Source organism: Laccaria bicolor, genomic scaffold, assembly GCF_000143565.1.
Source record: "Laccaria bicolor S238N-H82 LACBIscaffold_26 genomic scaffold, whole genome shotgun sequence".
Taxonomy (NCBI): domain Eukaryota; kingdom Fungi; phylum Basidiomycota; class Agaricomycetes; order Agaricales; family Hydnangiaceae; genus Laccaria; species Laccaria bicolor.
The window spans coordinates 173,916-189,141 of NW_001889897.1; the positions used below are offsets into that span (position 1 = coordinate 173,916).

Genomic DNA, 15,226 nt, shown 5'->3' on the forward strand with positions numbered 1-15,226 from the left:
GGTTTTTCATGCCACCATCTCCACAATGAGCACAATCAAATCTAGTGCGAATAGGCAATAAGGAGTAGCACAAACAAAACTACAGCATGAACTGACCATCTTTTGTGCGTGTGCCAGAGGGTGTATTGATATTGTGGTCATTGATCCATGCCTTCAACTCATCTTTCTGGAGGGCCTAATAGACGAGTTTATTTGAGAGTTTATACATAGTGAAAAATGAAATAAAACTTACTTGAAGTATTTTTCGAACATCCACGGAAGCAGTTTTGACCGCTGATTCACTCAATTCACCAGAACTGGACGCTGTGGTGTCGATGAGCATGGCTTCAGGTTCGGCATGTTGGGTCGAAGGGGCCTGCATCTGGATGATGTCAGATGTGGGTAGATTGGCACCGAGAGCGCTGTCTTTGTTCATGCCCTTCCCTTTTGAAATGCTCTGGACAAAAGTTAGTTCATGTAGAAAATTGAGTCAGTGAGAAGAACATACCCCTCCTGCATCCTTCCACAGATCCAAGAGCTTGTCGACGAGTAATTCAATGTAGATGTCACTAAGAAATGATTTGGGTTTGATGGCCCGTTCAAAACATACATGCCACGCGACTTTGGATGTTTTCAGAGCTGCCGCAAGCAATCACCATGCTACTGAAGTATTTCCAACCGATTTCCAGGAGGTAAGAACCATGGAAATTGTCCGACTGCCAGCGGTGAATTGATAGTGGCCCCAGTTTCCATATAAATCATCTTCGGAAAAATCAGGTGAGTTCGGGTCAGCAGTTTCGATGCGATCAAGAAACGATAGCGTATCTTGAGAAGGTTCACCTGACTGAAAATCGGGGTCGGCCTCAAATGCTGTGAGAAGTTCGATGGCGACGGTATTAGTGTGATGACTGCCTGAAAATTTGTCTAGAAAAATATTCAACATGTATCAAACAAGATTTAAAAAAGATGTTACCTTTTAATGAAGAGTATGACGGATTGACATCGATAAAATTGATGTCAATGCGTTCCAGTGTCAAGGGAATGGGAGGAATTGCCAAATCAGGGGAGGAATTCGGTTTATCTTGGGGTTCGGTTGCAGCGGCGGCAGTCCCTGCGTTTTCTGTTGATAGATTCAGCTGTCGGTTAATGGCATCATCGTCGATAGTTATTGAAGGTGGTGAAGCTATAATGATCACATAAGTAGTACAGCCTGTGTAAAAGTGAACAACGGATGTACCTTTTTCACTATCCTTAGTGCCCTTCTCTTTCCCTGTCTTCTTTTTCTTCTTTTGCTTGGTTGGAGATGGATTCGAAAGGCGGCGCTTGGAGCTAGAGGTATTGTTCTTCAATGATGGATCGGGCAGGGAAACGGCTGGGTCATCCAAATCGGAAGCGTCATCTCTTCTCGTGCTAGTATTCTGGTTTGATTCTGTGATTCCTGTCAAAATGGTATTCAGTACATGTTCAGCTTTCCAATGAGCGGCACAAAGAGCCAGTAAAGGCTCTTGTTCTTCGAGTTTGTGGACTGTGTTGGTCCACTGCTTGAGGTGATACTTAGTGAAGAAGGTCTTGGTCTTCTTCTTCACCAAACTTGGTGTGTCGCACGGAATGGGGAGAGGCAGTAGATCACAACTTGCAATCGCTCTTGCATTCGCCTTGATTGCGTGCCACTCCCCCCCATTGATTAACGTGCTGTCTTCATGTTGTATTGCTTTTTCCATGGCCGGGCGTGATTTGTTCGACTTGGTAACAACGTTGTGCAGGTCCTTTTGACAGTCTTCGAGTGTCCAGAGAATCTTGTGACTATAGTGTGGTGGCTGAATCGATGGTTGACTGACAGCACATTGGACAGGGTTCAGGATGGATCCGCTCCCAATTTGGGACACAGAATTGCTTGGTGAGATGGAGTCACTTTGAGTTTTGGAAACGATGTGGGGACCGAATCTATGAGGAATTTCAAGTCTGAATCAGATTTCAAGAACTTAAAACTCACCGGAAGCCCGTTCGCTGAACTTGAAGTTCTCCCCGCAACTGCAGCACCTCTTTCTCCAATCGAGAATTCTGACTATGAAGTTCGCGCTCGTATTCTTGAGCCTTCAGTACCTGCTTAGTAGCCTCCTTCCAGCCATTGAACATGTCGAGGACTTCACGGTTCTTCAGCAGGTCGGAAAGTGACAAGTTTTCGACGTGGAGAGGTTGTGGAACAGGAAGAGGTCCCGGGTTTGGTTTGAAGTAAGGAGAAAGAAACAAAGAGGGGTTGGGGCTTGGACATGAATGACCATTTGGGATTTGTGAATTGTGGAAGGAAAACTTGTAGGCATCCATACGCACGCCCCAACACAGGAAATAGAGAAAAGTGAAGTTCAGAGTTCGATTCGTCATGTGCTTACATAACACAGTTTCTTTATCAGGAAACCAGCTCGTGCAACTGCTATCTGTTCTTCCACCCCACTTCCACTGCAAGTTTCTTCCACCAATGTCTTATCACTGCTATTGCTCAGCATGCTATCCCTCACAAAAGAAAACAATCCGGACAATCAAAAACCACTTGCAGTGTGATCGACATGCTCTTGTGTCTTTGATCTCCCAAGATAGCAAACATCTTGAGGACTGCATCAATAAAACCACAGCAGCTTTGAAGCTTTATGAAGGAAAAAATGAGAATACTTGTGAGACCATCCTAGTACACTTTTCCTTCTTGGATTGTACAAATAATTGCAAAAATACTTGACACAGACAATTCTGGATCAGAGATTGAAGAACTTGAATCATCTGATCAGATTGAAGATCAGGCTCATAACTTGGATCAATTAGAGCTTGATCTTATGCAGAACCAGCCTGATTCTTTATCCTTGGGCTCTGATTCTTGTTCTACTAGTGACTCTGAATTCTCAGAGGAGGACTTTGATTTCCTATGAACTGAGACTTGGAATGATGGCTCAGATATGGGAGATGCTGAAGATCCTGATACTAGCAGTGGCACTTCTGATTCTAGCAGTGGCTCTGACTCTGAAACTGAGCAAGGGCCAACACCTATAGACGTTCATCCTACACTTCCAAAACAGTTGGAAGATCTGCATGCTGAATTACTTGGTGATTATACTGTTCCTCCAGTTCCACCTACAGATGCCAACTTAGCTCCAAAAATTAATGCCCTTTCTCTGTCTGAGAAAGCATCACTTGAGCATTATGTTGCATGGAAGAAATCAAATGGGACAGTAAAAGGGTACAAATATCATGCAACTGTCCTGCAGTCCAATCTAGACACTGAAATTCTGTCACTCCACCAAGTTAAGAAGCTTTCACAAAGGCTTACTGGGTTTTATCCAAAGAAAGTGGACATGTGTCCAAAAAGTTGCATTGCTTATACTGGCAAATACAAAGACTTGGATAAATGTCCATATACTTCCAGTCAAGCAAAGGAACCATGTGGAATGGCACACTACAAGGAAGGCAGGAAACCAGGCACTAAAATGCCACAAGCACAAGTACAAATTCTTCCAGTGATGGCAACTATTAGGGCATTATATGCAAATGCAGATACCTCTAGGCATTTACGTCAACGTGATTCTTATTTGAAGCAGGCCCTTCATCTTGTTGGATCTGCAATGCAGAAATTCTCTGATTATGGAAATTCACAGCTCCATATTATCCAGCATCAACAGATGGGTCTTTTTAAATTTCTGAGGGATATTGCACTTGCACTATCGACTGATGGAGCTCAACTAACAATGAAGAAGCATTCCAACACTTGGCTTCTTATCCTCATAATTCTGAATCTTCCTGCCACATTACAGTATAAAACTGAGCACATAATCATCAATCTCACAACTCCAGGCCCAAATTCCCCAGGAGATATTGAATCCTTTATCTGACCTTTATTTGAAGAAATGGCAATGTCAAGTGAAGGGATCTGGATGTGGGATGCAGTTGATTCTTCATATTTTGTCAATCATGCATACATAGTGATGGCACTTGGCGATATGCTTGGCTCAGCCAAATTAAATGGGATGGCAGGCCATTCAGCAATTTTTGGGGATCAATTTACCATGGTCTGAGGAGCACGTTCCAGTCTTGCAAAAGGAGCAAAAGCTCAGTATTATCCAATTTCACCTCCTGAAAATATGAAGTACAATCCAGATAGGCCAGAAGCATATAACCTTGCAAATCTCCCAATGAGAACAGCACAATCATACTGGGAGATAATTAAGAAATTGTTTGCTGCCACATCAAAAACTGCCAGAGTAGTGATTACAAAGTCCACAGGAGTATCATGGCTACCATTATGTGCAGCCAGTAGGGCTTTCCTGCACCCAACTTATTTCCCTTTGGATCCTTTTCATCTCTTCTATAAGAATGGTACAGCCTTTATACGGGATATTTGGACAATATTCAGCTCAGAGACAGAAACCATCCATTTGCCAGCTAATAAAGCATGGGAGTTTGGATCTCTTGTAGCAAAGGCTATGGTATCTCTCCCACCTTCTTTCTGTGGCCCAATCCATGATCCTCATTTGAAGTGCCAGAGTCAATATAAAGTGTACGAGTGGATGGCACTTCTCCACTGGTACATCATTCCAATTGGAATTGAACTAGGATTCAATTCACTAGTTTTGCAAAATTTTTCACTTTTTGCAGAAGCTGTGGAATTTGCAATGACTATTTCAGAATGAACAGAAAAGGAGCTGGAAGGGCTTCGAAGCCTTATAATCAAATTTCTTACAGGCTTTGAGAAGCTCTATGTTGATGGAAATCCAGAAAAGATCTCATGCATGTGTTTGTGCATCTTTCAACTGATTCATGTTCCCACCCATATAAAATGGAATGGATCAATCCGACTAGGATCCCAGGCTACAGTGGCGCGAAGCATTGGTGAGATGGGCCACAAAATCCGTTCAAAAAAGGCTCCATTTGCTAATCTGGCGAACATTATATTTGAGTGAGAGCTAGTCAAGATTCTCTTGCTTTATCTCCCTGCACTTGATATCAATGCAAATGCCTCAAAAGAAATGAAAAAGAATGACAGAAATTTGATTCAGAAGCGCAAAATTACAAAGAGAGAAGGCCAGAATGAGCAAGTTATTTGTGAACTTGATGCCATCAATGCATGGTTAAAGGAGGCCAATGTCAAGGAAAAATTTGTGGCAAAGGAGAGATATGGCAAATTAAGATTGGCCAATGGACAAATTTTGGGTAGCCGTCTGAGTACTTCTCAGGTAGATAACTCATTGACCCGCATGCAGAAGTGGTTCAAGGTGAGTGAATTCACAAAACATCTGGCCAGTATTCACATTTCTTTTGTAGGCTAAAAATACCCATGCCCAAGCTAGTTCCACTACAAGCACCCCACCTGGGTAAAACACTCCAAATATATTGAATCACACTTTTGGTGAAGCGAATTCATTCTACAAGGTGGAACTGACAAACAAGACTTATATTCTGGTGGTATATACTCCACTTATCAATGTGCAACAAGTTCTGAGAACTCAAATACGAGGGAAATGGGAAAGCCCTACTACTCTGAAGGTCATCGAGGCAAGCCAAATTCTAGATCTTGTTGGAATATGGAGTGCTGAGGCATCTAAAAATATTTATGTGTTGAGGAAACACCCAGGTTTGGCAATGTTAAGTGCAGTTGAGTCTGGAAAAGGGGATGAAGGTAATGATACAGATGATAGTGATTCAGATGAGGAATAGACTAGGACTAGACTACAACACAGCATGTACTTGACTATTACTTGACTTCAGTCAGGCCATAAAATCCTAGCAAACATGTACCTGAGGGCCACATGACTTCAACCTTACCAACATGACTTCACACGACCATGTTGTGAGGAGTGGATGACTTGACCTGACTTTCGTTTTTACTGAGTGTTAGTGCTGATGACCAGTTAGGGGTCACATGACAGTATCAGTTAGTACACACGCCTGTCATCTGGCATATTACTCCGGTTGAGCGCGCGAAAGCTGGGTTCGACTCCCAGACAGAGAGATAATTGGGATAGCTTTTTTTTTTCTTTGCCAACTCACATGTTGATGATTCCTGCCTTAAGGCCTGCTCTCCATCAAAGAAATACTTATACATACTATGCTATATCAGTTTCAAAAAACAGAACTTCACCAATTCTTCATTTTTTTTTGGCAAAAAAAAGCGGAAACAGGTTGGATTATACCCAGGAGGCCCTCTCTCAAATTTTGTGGCAAGACACTTTGTGGAAAGTTCGAGATCAGGAAAGTGCCGACTGAGAGGGTCTGCCGAAGTACTGATAGGGCATAGTACTTGGAAGGATTTATCTAACAGGTTAAAATTTGTCAAATCAGACTCAACATCTCAGCCCTACAAAACCCCACCCCCAGTTCCCCGCTGAAAAAACACAGGCCCATTATCAGCCAGCTTATACTGAAGCGCCACACTACGAGGAATCAACTTGACACCACCACCAGCTGGAGTAGAAGGTCCCAAATGCAACGCAACCTGCCAGTTGAACCATCAGTACGACTACCACCAGAAACAGAAAATGCCCACGAACCTCTCCACTGACAGCCCCACTCCGTCCACTACCAAGAGGCGTTACATCCAAATGATGTGTGCACATTTGCAGCAGGTGTCGAAACAAATCATCAGGATCCCCAGGCGTAACGACGTGATGGCGAATGATCAGAGTAGCTTTGGCCTATGCATCGTCAATTCTCAGCCTGAGTAGATCAAGCGAGAATAACAGGACGTACCTTCAAACATGCAACCCGTAACACACGCGCAAACCTGCTAACATCAAGCAACGAGAAACCTATCCACTCCAAAGTTGCGATATCGTCCAGGATAACCAGCTTCGCGTCCCCGTGGTCCGTTTTTTGTAATGCGGTTTTCAAGAGATCGAATAGGGGACGTAGCGTTGGTGGTGTATGTAGATCTGCCGTCTCTCGAGAGGCCGGGGCCCGAAAATCGGGTTGGACATGCTTCATAACATCTATGAATTCCAGCGATCCATTCGTTATCTGGTGCGAGATGTTCAGGTTCTGTCGCACAATCAATCACTCAACAAGGTCATGCAAGAGACTTCAGGTGGATACGAACAAGCTTGGACGCAACCGCTTTCCACCGTGGAGTCGTGACCAGAACTGTGGAAGTGGAACTCAAAAACCCAGTTCCACTTCGTCCTGAGTTCCACTTGATGTGCGTGAGTTCCACTAAATGGATGTCAGTTCCACTTAGGCGACGCCCGCCCCACTTCCATTCTGGAACAAGAGGCGTGCTCCCGCTTGGAGGCTCCTTTCCTTTGGCACGTGAAACTTTCCCACCTTTGAGGCTCAAAATCCGGTCCATTCGGAGCCCGAATGGACTGGAAAATTGTCCCCAAAGGTGAGAAATATGATGCCATAGGTGAAAGTCTCATTCTCCGCCATTTGCTGTAGCACCGAAAATGTATGCCATGAATATATTGACACTACAAAAATAAATCTCAAACATAATGCCTGTATCACAAAAAGAAATGTTTAATCAAGAAATCTATCTGAAATGGTCGTAAAATGAAAATGAGGGCATAAGGGAGGGATCCAACGAAGCATCAAGCTTGTGATCACAATTTTGTAATCTTGGACGAATTGGACTGGAAAAATCGGTAGGAGGGAGGAATAGTTCAGGGCAGGAGCGGTGTGGAGATTTTAAAGGTGACAGCAAGGGAGAAATGTCCAGAAATGATGAAAGATTCCATATGGGCAAGGCAGGACTGGCATCATGTTTATCATTCATTCCCCCGCGGTGAGGAGTTGATGTGATGTTGTTCCATACATGCGGAGTGAGACAGGTGCCATGTTGGTCGTTGATTTCCTTATGCTGAGGAGTCGATGTAATAGTTGCATTAGGGTGTTTCACAGTAGGCCAACTTAGGTCCCAACTTGATCCCCAACTTGGTGTGCAACTTTTGCCAAGTTGGAAGGACAAAGTTTGACCAACTTCATGAAGTTGGGATGCAAATCGTGGTCCTGACGCCGATTTGCAGCCAACTTTGATCCCAACTTGGTGCCCAACTTCACCTTCCAACTTCCCACGTATCCAAAATAGGCAGAAATCTGCATCCAGAATTCCTTCCAAGCCCAAATCAACCCAACTTTATGTTTTCTGCAGTTCAAGGTGTTTCATGGTAGAGTTGGCCAACTTCCTCCTCAACTTTGTTGAAATTGGCCCACAAGTTGAGATGAAAGTTGGGACCTAAGTTGGCCTACTGTGAAACAGCCTATTGTTTTCTTTTTCTTCGTCAACGGGATGATCAAGTGGAATGGTGTCACTGATGACTCCGAGTTCAGCACTCTCAGCGACATCATCAACGTTGACGACCCTATCTTTTCCACACGGCCCATTCGAGCTTTTCTTTTGTTTGACTCCAGTTACCGCCTGGAGAGCCTTCCTCTTCTCGCGTAATTCTTTCACGAGGGCCTGCGAAGCCTTTCCAGCGGCCGCAGCAGACTCAATCTGGGCGTCGAGATCTTCAAGATCCTCTTGGGCTGTCTGGCGCTCTGTGGCTTTCCTTGATCGTGCTTCCTTACGCTTACGGTTGTTGTGATCGCACTCTGGTTTTGTGTTCCTGTTGTTCGGCAAAATACAGTCATCCTCTGCTTGTCCAAGCTTGGCTTCGACGTCGCAATCAAGTTCGTATGCTCTGACAACATTATTGTAGAAAAATAAGAGATCAGAATATAGTAACTTACTTTTGAATTGCTTCTAGAATCGGTAAACCGATTCCTGTGTGCAGGTTTGTATGAGGATGTGCGCTCTCATTGAGATTTGTGTCTCCGGGAGTAAGAAACCAATCCTCTTCATGGATTTTTGACATATATTGGTTTATGGAAGGGATAAACCAAGGACTGGATTTTTTGTCGATGATCCAATCTAGGGGAAGAAGAAATAAGACTAATGGCGTGCATGAAGGGGAGTACATTTACTTTTGATCTTTGGATATTCCGATTCCTCACACCATTTTACAAATTCTTCAATGTCTCTCGTGGTTTCAAGAAAGGGAAAACTACGGACACGATCCACAACCTCTGAAGGAATCGACTTAGCAAGCTCATTAAAGAACCTATTGATAATATTTTGTCACCAGTCGTCAAAAAGTTGAAATAATGAGCTGTTCACGTACCTTTGAAGGTGCACAACACATGTCCGAACAATATGTTGTACAACCAGCTGTGGATCTCGTTCGCTAAGTGGACTATTCCGGTCCTGGATACGCTTCACGAGATCATCACCACAAGCATTCACTTGCGGTTTGCATCCATCAACAAGAATTGCCGAAAGCCCTCTACCGTCAATGAATTTAAATTCAACTTTCTTTTTAGTAACCATTTCGACAGTGTCCCATAAGCCAGTCCACATAGATCGAAATGCCTCCCGAGTTTCGTGAGTACAGTATATTCGTGCCACGGTAACACCTAAAATTAAAGGTTGAGTAAGTGCTAAGTTCTCGGAATCTGACAGAATGGAGGTGGTGAACATACGCATATTTAACCGAGAATCCCATACAACGACTTCCCATTCCTTCCATTTTCCAAAGACATGTTTGTATGTGTTGTCATGTAGAGTGGCGCGTGCCGAATGGATGCGCGCTGCGAGAGAGGGAAGCATGGTGATGATAAGGTCAACCCCATCTCGAGAAGACACCTCGTGAATATATCTTGCTTCAGGGGGTAGGTTTTCATGATTTAATCTCTGACAATATAAAGCGCCTGAAGCACGGACAATAAGCTTCAATAAGACAAGAAAAATATCAGGCCTTACCTTCGATGTCAGTCCCATGGGGGTTTTGTTTGTTTCTTAAGTTGTGGATAATTTTCCGCTGATTTCGTGGAATGGCCAGAGCAGGGTCAGTCATCGCAGGTATTTTTTGACCAAAAATCTTCTTCGTGCTGGAAGCTATTTGAACACAAATCATAACCATCATGAAATTGACCTTCTATGATACATTGTTAAACGCTCGTACCTGAATCACACTTGACGGTGGTCAGACCAGTGATCCCCACAGTAAGGGCAGCCTGTTCGTACAACTCTTTCCCTTCATGTGAAAGCTTCGTACTGGGGAACATAGGGTGATTATGTGGATTTTTTAAATAAATTAGTGCTTGGCGAACTGCCCGGTCGACAGGAAACCAAATCTTGATACGTGTCTCGCAAGTCCGCTGAACTAAATGGCCGAGAATTACTTCTCCCGTCTCGGTGTCATAATGTGTGTATGCTTTAGAGGGGGAGGGTCAGTATGGTAGATCAATAATATGTGAAATTTTTGCGTACGACATTGTTGGCGCCCCTTCGCCCCATTTCTTACAGGGATAACCTGAGCACATTTCTTAATGTTGCTCAAGGGGAAAGCATTGAAGCGACCTTTATTCTGAAATAACTCCACCACCAAGCGATCATTGATATCTGTTGGAAGGCTCATAAAACGGTGTGAGTTCACGGGATCAGTTCTTTTCCAGCCTGAGCAGCCAATAAAGTATTTATGGCTGTCTAAATTTTTCTGAAATGTTTTAGTTGAGTAAACCAGAAATGAAATATGTGCAACAAATCAGTACCTTCTTTAATGGTCGAATGACCACGACACCTCCGCATGTGCAGCTATCCTTGTTAACTGCAGAGTAAAACCTGTGATATTTTCAGCAAATGAAAAAAATAAAAATGGTCCACTGACGAAGCAGCTCTTGTATACATCGAGTCCGTTTCTCGAATGTTCTGTTCTCGCTCTGCTTTGAAGAGGTCCTTTCTATCATCTTCGTCTGGCTCGTAGCGCTCGATTCCTTCAAGTAGTGCAAGGTCTAGCTGATCACAGTGAAATATTCCCTGGCAAAAATGTTCGGCAACCTGGCAAGGTTCATTATCAAGGAGCGGAATGATGGGAGTCTTCTTGGTAGATAAATGACCGCCGCTGCCTCCTCCCCAGGCGTCTTGGTCCTAGATTTTATTTTAGCTCAATAAAATGCCCACAGAATAAAGTCACATACCACCGATTTGATGATTGCCGCCATTGACATCAAATCCCCATTTTTATCCTTCCACTCTCGCGTATCCTGAGATAAATCCAACAAATAAACAACTTCTTCGCTGTCATATGGTACAGACCAGCATGATGGAATTTTCGTAAGTGTAACAATCTTCTTGCAGCTAAATTGACGGGTAATTTGAATACGATCATCGTCATTCGCAGAATTCTTTCGATGTTTTTTGACTGGCGGGCGATTCGACACACTCCTTTTCGATTTGCTTTGCGTCGTTTCGACCAGTTCGACTTCGCCGTCAGAATTTTCCTGTTCACGACGCGCCGCCTTGGTTACTTTTATCTTGACAATCTCAACCTCGCCATCTGAGTTTTCTTGCTTAACTCATACCGGAGAGCTCTTCCTGCGCTTTCTCTTCTTTTGCTCTTTAGATGGTGTGCTGTCATAATCGGAACTGTCATAAATCTCGATAGGTGAAGAGGAGTGCTGTGACTGAGGAGCGCGAGGAGTTGACCGGAAAAGCGATGAAGGGGTGGGATGAGTAAAAAGCTTCTTTGACATGATAGAATCCTCGCTTGATGCCACTGGTGTACCAGAAGTTCTGGCATGCGATGCCACTGGCGTTGATGTTGATTTGGTAAATTTCTCCTTCATTGGAGACTGGAAGGAATGGCTTAGCCAAGCCATGAACGCGTCGAGATCAAGCCATTTCTCCGCGTTCTTGACTGAGTAGTATCCGAGAGCCTGATACTCTGTAGGAAATGCCTATAGTATCGGTGAGCATAAATTAAACGTTTGATTCATGAGATTACTTACCTCTGTGATGTAGTCGGAAAGTTTCTCGTGGCCAACAGCATCGAGGGTTCTGCGAATTTTGGCATCATTCTCACTCATCGTTGTGACAGTTTGGGGGAAGAAAGAAATACAGGAATTGATATAGTGTATATTTTATAGATGGCCAAGTGGCATGGCATTCTATTATTCGACATTTTTGGAAGGAGCGGGGGCCACCAATTTAAAATGGAAAGCGGCGGGGGTGGGATGCGGACAGGGACAAACATGATGGCATGTGTGGAACTCGTCTGCTTTGGTGGAACTCACGAAATCAAGTGGAAGTCTGCCACTTCCACTTACGAAAAATCTACTTCCACTTCCACACTTCTTGTATATACTCTCCACCATGCCAGGTCCTCTGAAACGGACAAGACGATCGTTTTTGTTGGTCCATTTGTTTCTTTGACGTGCGATATTAGGCTTCGGTGGAGGAGAAAGTCAGCTGGAGCGGCTAGTTCATCTGTTATCAGGAGGAGGATGCCTTCGGGTAGGTTGAATGGAGATAACATTGGTGGTCGTTGTGAGCCTGTGAGGTCAATAGAAATTCGAGGATGGTATTTGCCATCGACAGCTCGACCAAACAACCTGAAGATTCTGCTGCTCATTTCGCTCACTTTTAGAGCTAGGTGTTGCCTTCCCGCCCCTTCCCGTATATAGTCAGAGGCCTTCAGAGGCATCTCCCCCAACAAGTCACCTAATGGTAAGCTACTACTACTAGCGACCGGTACAAAACTAAATCGTCTTCTAACATATCGTAACAAAGTGAGACTATATCTTCTGACGCAAATAAATAACGCTAACCTTCGCAGATGACCATTGCAGGAGTATATCCTTAACCCTCACATCCAAACAAATGCGACACATCTCGCAAATTAAACCATCCTCCAGCACAGAAAACGCCATTTGAATAGCATCCGTTGAGAATTCTATGACGTTGAGCCTGACCTCATTCAAAAAATAACTTACGTACCGGGCCTAGCCGACCACACCAGAGGCGCAGCTACCATCATCCACCCGTCCGAGACTTTCTTCTGCTCTGCGTATCCACACACCCTAATGGGTTGGTGGGCGTCTGGAGGCTGCATGAGGAGACGTTTAAGGAGCTCCGTTCGTTGCATTTGGAGATTCATCAGACGTCGCAGATATATCGGCCCCATGCGCTTGGTATCCTCATCTGTGATATCGTGTAACGACCAGGAAAGAAGATGTGCCGACGCGCTCGTTGCAAGATCATCAAGGCCATGGTGTGCAGCGAGAGAATACAGCACCAATGGGTTCTCCAACGCATGCGACAGAAGGAGGGCGTGGATATGCGTTGAAGGCAGAATATGCGCCTTCGGGATAACACTGTGCATCGTCATCCGATCTATCGCCTTTTCCAGGTCGTTGAACGATGGTGAACGACCCCCGCACGGCACGTCATACAAGACGCACAGGATGATGCTCAGAACATCCACATTGTCTGGAATGTCGATCACTCCATCAAGGTGACTGCAAACTCTCATTTGCGCAAAAAATGCAGTGCTAGAGACACTTGCCAATTCGTCTGAGTTGATGTAGAACAGAACAGAGTCCATCGACCGAAAGACGACATCAGAATCGGAGCTTCTGTGAGCGCCGAGATAAAATGTCGAAGGAACCAGGAGGTTTGCGTCGGAGATGTTCGACCTTGGCCTCAAAGGAGAAAAATTAGACTCAGGGGGCCTTAGGGATTGTTTTACGAGGGAAAATTATCGATTGACATACCATTGATTTGTTGCAGAAGAAGAGTCGGAGAGTCGTAGTCTGAGGAATGGGGAATGGAGCGTTGACAGTTGTATTTGGGGTTCATAACAGAACCACCAATGACCATCAAGGAAACCCCGCCATGCAAGGCCTAGGCCAAGGCGGAATCAACTTGTCCACGGCAAATTATAGACTCCTGAGTCGACTTTGAGCGGTAAGCTTGAGACTGTATCGGAGGACACCTCGAAAAACCATGTAGAAGGCACCTGAAGGAAACGTAATAGTCGTTTGTTTGTTCAACTATTTGCATGTACCGTTTCGGCGTCTTCGAAGACAGCAGTGAAATTTTCTGTGGAGCCTTTGGTAGGCGTCGGTTTCGTCGTCATGAGTAGATACATCCGGTTCGGCACATGCAGTAGTAAGTCGGCTCATCTTCGACCTGACCGGTGACGGATCCAAATATGTGAATTATGCAGCATACACAGGACAGTAGATGAAGACAAACCTCTCTCTCGATTGCGAGTGTGAGCTCGGTTGCTTTCCGTGCATTAGCTGACAGCTACGTACCTGCAGAATTGTAGACCGTTGACAAGATTTCCTTAGTCCGCCATTGTTTACACAAAACAGCTAGAGAAACCCTTGACGAACCCCACCTTTATGACGTGGGGCGGCGCACCAAGTTCCCGACTCCCGTGGCCCGATGGCGTATAGGCCTAAAACAGTTGTTTGGGGTCCAAACAGGGACGCTCGAAAGAAATTTCGGAGTGGTCTGCGAGTATGCAGTTAGCTGGAAAACGTTCCACGTTGGTGAGCAACTTGAAGATGATGGTTCGAAATCAAGGCGTTGTTGTGTGCTGTTATTTGCGCCATGTTGACTTACCAAACTCTTCTTTTCACACCAGGACATGGCGGAAAAGGTTACAGCTGATTTCAGATCTATGCGGAATTCCAAATTTTTTTTTGGCTGTTTGTACCTATTAGCTTCAGCTGAGGGCTGGGACCCTGAATCGAGTATTCCATCTTCATCGTTCTCGTTTACACCCACTCAGTCACATCTACCAAGTTTCTCACCATGGTAGATACACCTGATAGTGGTACCGAACCTACTGAAATCGAACTTTCCGTTGTCGCTCGCCTCACATTCTACAAAGCTGGCAACAACGGCAAAGGCAAGAAACAAACTGAGGATATCAAGGCGAAAACTTTCAACCACAACTTCTCCGAGTCGAAAGAAAACTATCTCGAACTTCTAACAGCGATCCTAGAGAAGCACCATGTCGATAAGAAGTACAAAGTCACTGCCCGCAATGTCTACCCTTGCAAGATACAAGTCCATCCGGCCAAGTACGTTTACTCTATCCTTACTCTATCAGTTCCTAATCTACTTTACAATATCTAGGCAGGGCAACGCTCCTGATGTGGTCAACTACGAGGAATACCAAGACCTAGTCAAGAATACGATCCTTTCTGCACCGGTGGGGAAACCGGTTGTCATATTTGTTGAAATGCCGAGCATCGAGAAGTCGGCTAAACGAGTGGTGAGTAGAAGATGTGTTACGGCATCTATGGTGGCAACACACTCATAGTTTTTTTGACAGAAAGCAGGTGCTAATGAAGGGGGATCGAGTTCCGACGACGAGGGCGCGGCCTGTGACGGAGACGACGATGTATTGCTGAGTTTCGTCAAACCTCGTCCTTGGAA

General features: G+C 44.7%; 8 protein-coding genes across 8 annotated transcripts in view; 5 read left to right on the top strand and 3 right to left on the bottom strand.

The window, feature by feature from the left end:
* The window catches only part of LACBIDRAFT_330281 (uncharacterized protein), a gene marked incomplete at both ends in the record, with an annotated part of 4,916 nt that extends 2,801 nt beyond the window's left edge, over positions 1-2,115 (bottom strand). Inside the window, 7 exons of the mRNA XM_001884581.1 lie at positions 97-175; positions 233-436; positions 488-548; positions 636-903; positions 953-1,162; positions 1,217-1,923; positions 1,973-2,115. Of these exons, the coding sequence (XP_001884616.1) occupies positions 97-175; positions 233-436; positions 488-548; positions 636-903; positions 953-1,162; positions 1,217-1,923; positions 1,973-2,115 (1,672 nt within the window). The remainder of the gene's footprint in view (positions 1-96; positions 176-232; positions 437-487; positions 549-635; positions 904-952; positions 1,163-1,216; positions 1,924-1,972) is intronic.
* Positions 2,116-2,924: 809 nt separating this feature from the next.
* LACBIDRAFT_304026 (uncharacterized protein) lies at positions 2,925-3,854 on the top strand (the record flags this gene model as incomplete). The annotated part of the gene is made up of 1 exon (XM_001884488.1): positions 2,925-3,854. One exon carries the CDS (start codon positions 2,925-2,927, stop codon positions 3,852-3,854), a length of 930 nt encoding a protein of 309 aa, XP_001884523.1.
* A 15-nt stretch (positions 3,855-3,869) lies between these two features.
* Positions 3,870-4,037, top strand: LACBIDRAFT_304027 (uncharacterized protein; the record flags this gene model as incomplete). The annotated part of the gene is made up of 1 exon (XM_001884489.1): positions 3,870-4,037. The coding sequence occupies one exon, from the start codon at positions 3,870-3,872 to the stop codon at positions 4,035-4,037; it is 168 nt and encodes a 55-aa protein (XP_001884524.1).
* Positions 4,038-4,103: 66 nt separating this feature from the next.
* On the top strand, positions 4,104-4,652 carry LACBIDRAFT_304028 (uncharacterized protein; the record flags this gene model as incomplete). The annotated part of the gene is made up of 1 exon (XM_001884490.1): positions 4,104-4,652. One exon carries the CDS (start codon positions 4,104-4,106, stop codon positions 4,650-4,652), a length of 549 nt encoding a protein of 182 aa, XP_001884525.1.
* A 99-nt stretch (positions 4,653-4,751) lies between these two features.
* On the top strand, positions 4,752-4,922 carry LACBIDRAFT_304029 (uncharacterized protein; the record flags this gene model as incomplete). The annotated part of the gene is made up of 1 exon (XM_001884491.1): positions 4,752-4,922. One exon carries the CDS (start codon positions 4,752-4,754, stop codon positions 4,920-4,922), a length of 171 nt encoding a protein of 56 aa, XP_001884526.1.
* Positions 4,923-4,988: 66 nt separating this feature from the next.
* LACBIDRAFT_304030 (uncharacterized protein) lies at positions 4,989-5,676 on the top strand (the record flags this gene model as incomplete). The annotated part of the gene is made up of 3 exons (XM_001884492.1): positions 4,989-5,234; positions 5,284-5,320; positions 5,375-5,676. 3 exons carry the CDS (start codon positions 4,989-4,991, stop codon positions 5,674-5,676), a joined length of 585 nt encoding a protein of 194 aa, XP_001884527.1.
* A 640-nt stretch (positions 5,677-6,316) lies between these two features.
* On the bottom strand, positions 6,317-6,942 carry LACBIDRAFT_304031 (uncharacterized protein; the record flags this gene model as incomplete). Its single annotated transcript, XM_001884582.1, has 3 exons — positions 6,317-6,454; positions 6,510-6,653; positions 6,709-6,942. 3 exons carry the CDS (start codon positions 6,940-6,942, stop codon positions 6,317-6,319), a joined length of 516 nt encoding a protein of 171 aa, XP_001884617.1.
* A 921-nt stretch (positions 6,943-7,863) lies between these two features.
* On the bottom strand, positions 7,864-13,910 carry LACBIDRAFT_330283 (uncharacterized protein; the record flags this gene model as incomplete). The annotated part of the gene is made up of 20 exons (XM_001884583.1): positions 7,864-8,087; positions 8,203-8,636; positions 8,686-8,866; positions 8,920-9,056; positions 9,117-9,408; positions 9,475-9,702; positions 9,755-9,889; positions 9,957-10,208; positions 10,265-10,490; positions 10,546-10,615; positions 10,662-10,921; positions 10,972-11,037; positions 11,090-11,131; positions 11,356-11,730; positions 11,782-11,830; positions 12,100-12,384; positions 12,766-13,503; positions 13,546-13,675; positions 13,697-13,790; positions 13,839-13,910. 20 exons carry the CDS (start codon positions 13,908-13,910, stop codon positions 7,864-7,866), a joined length of 4,290 nt encoding a protein of 1,429 aa, XP_001884618.1.
* Positions 13,911-15,226: the final 1,316 nt, after the last annotated feature.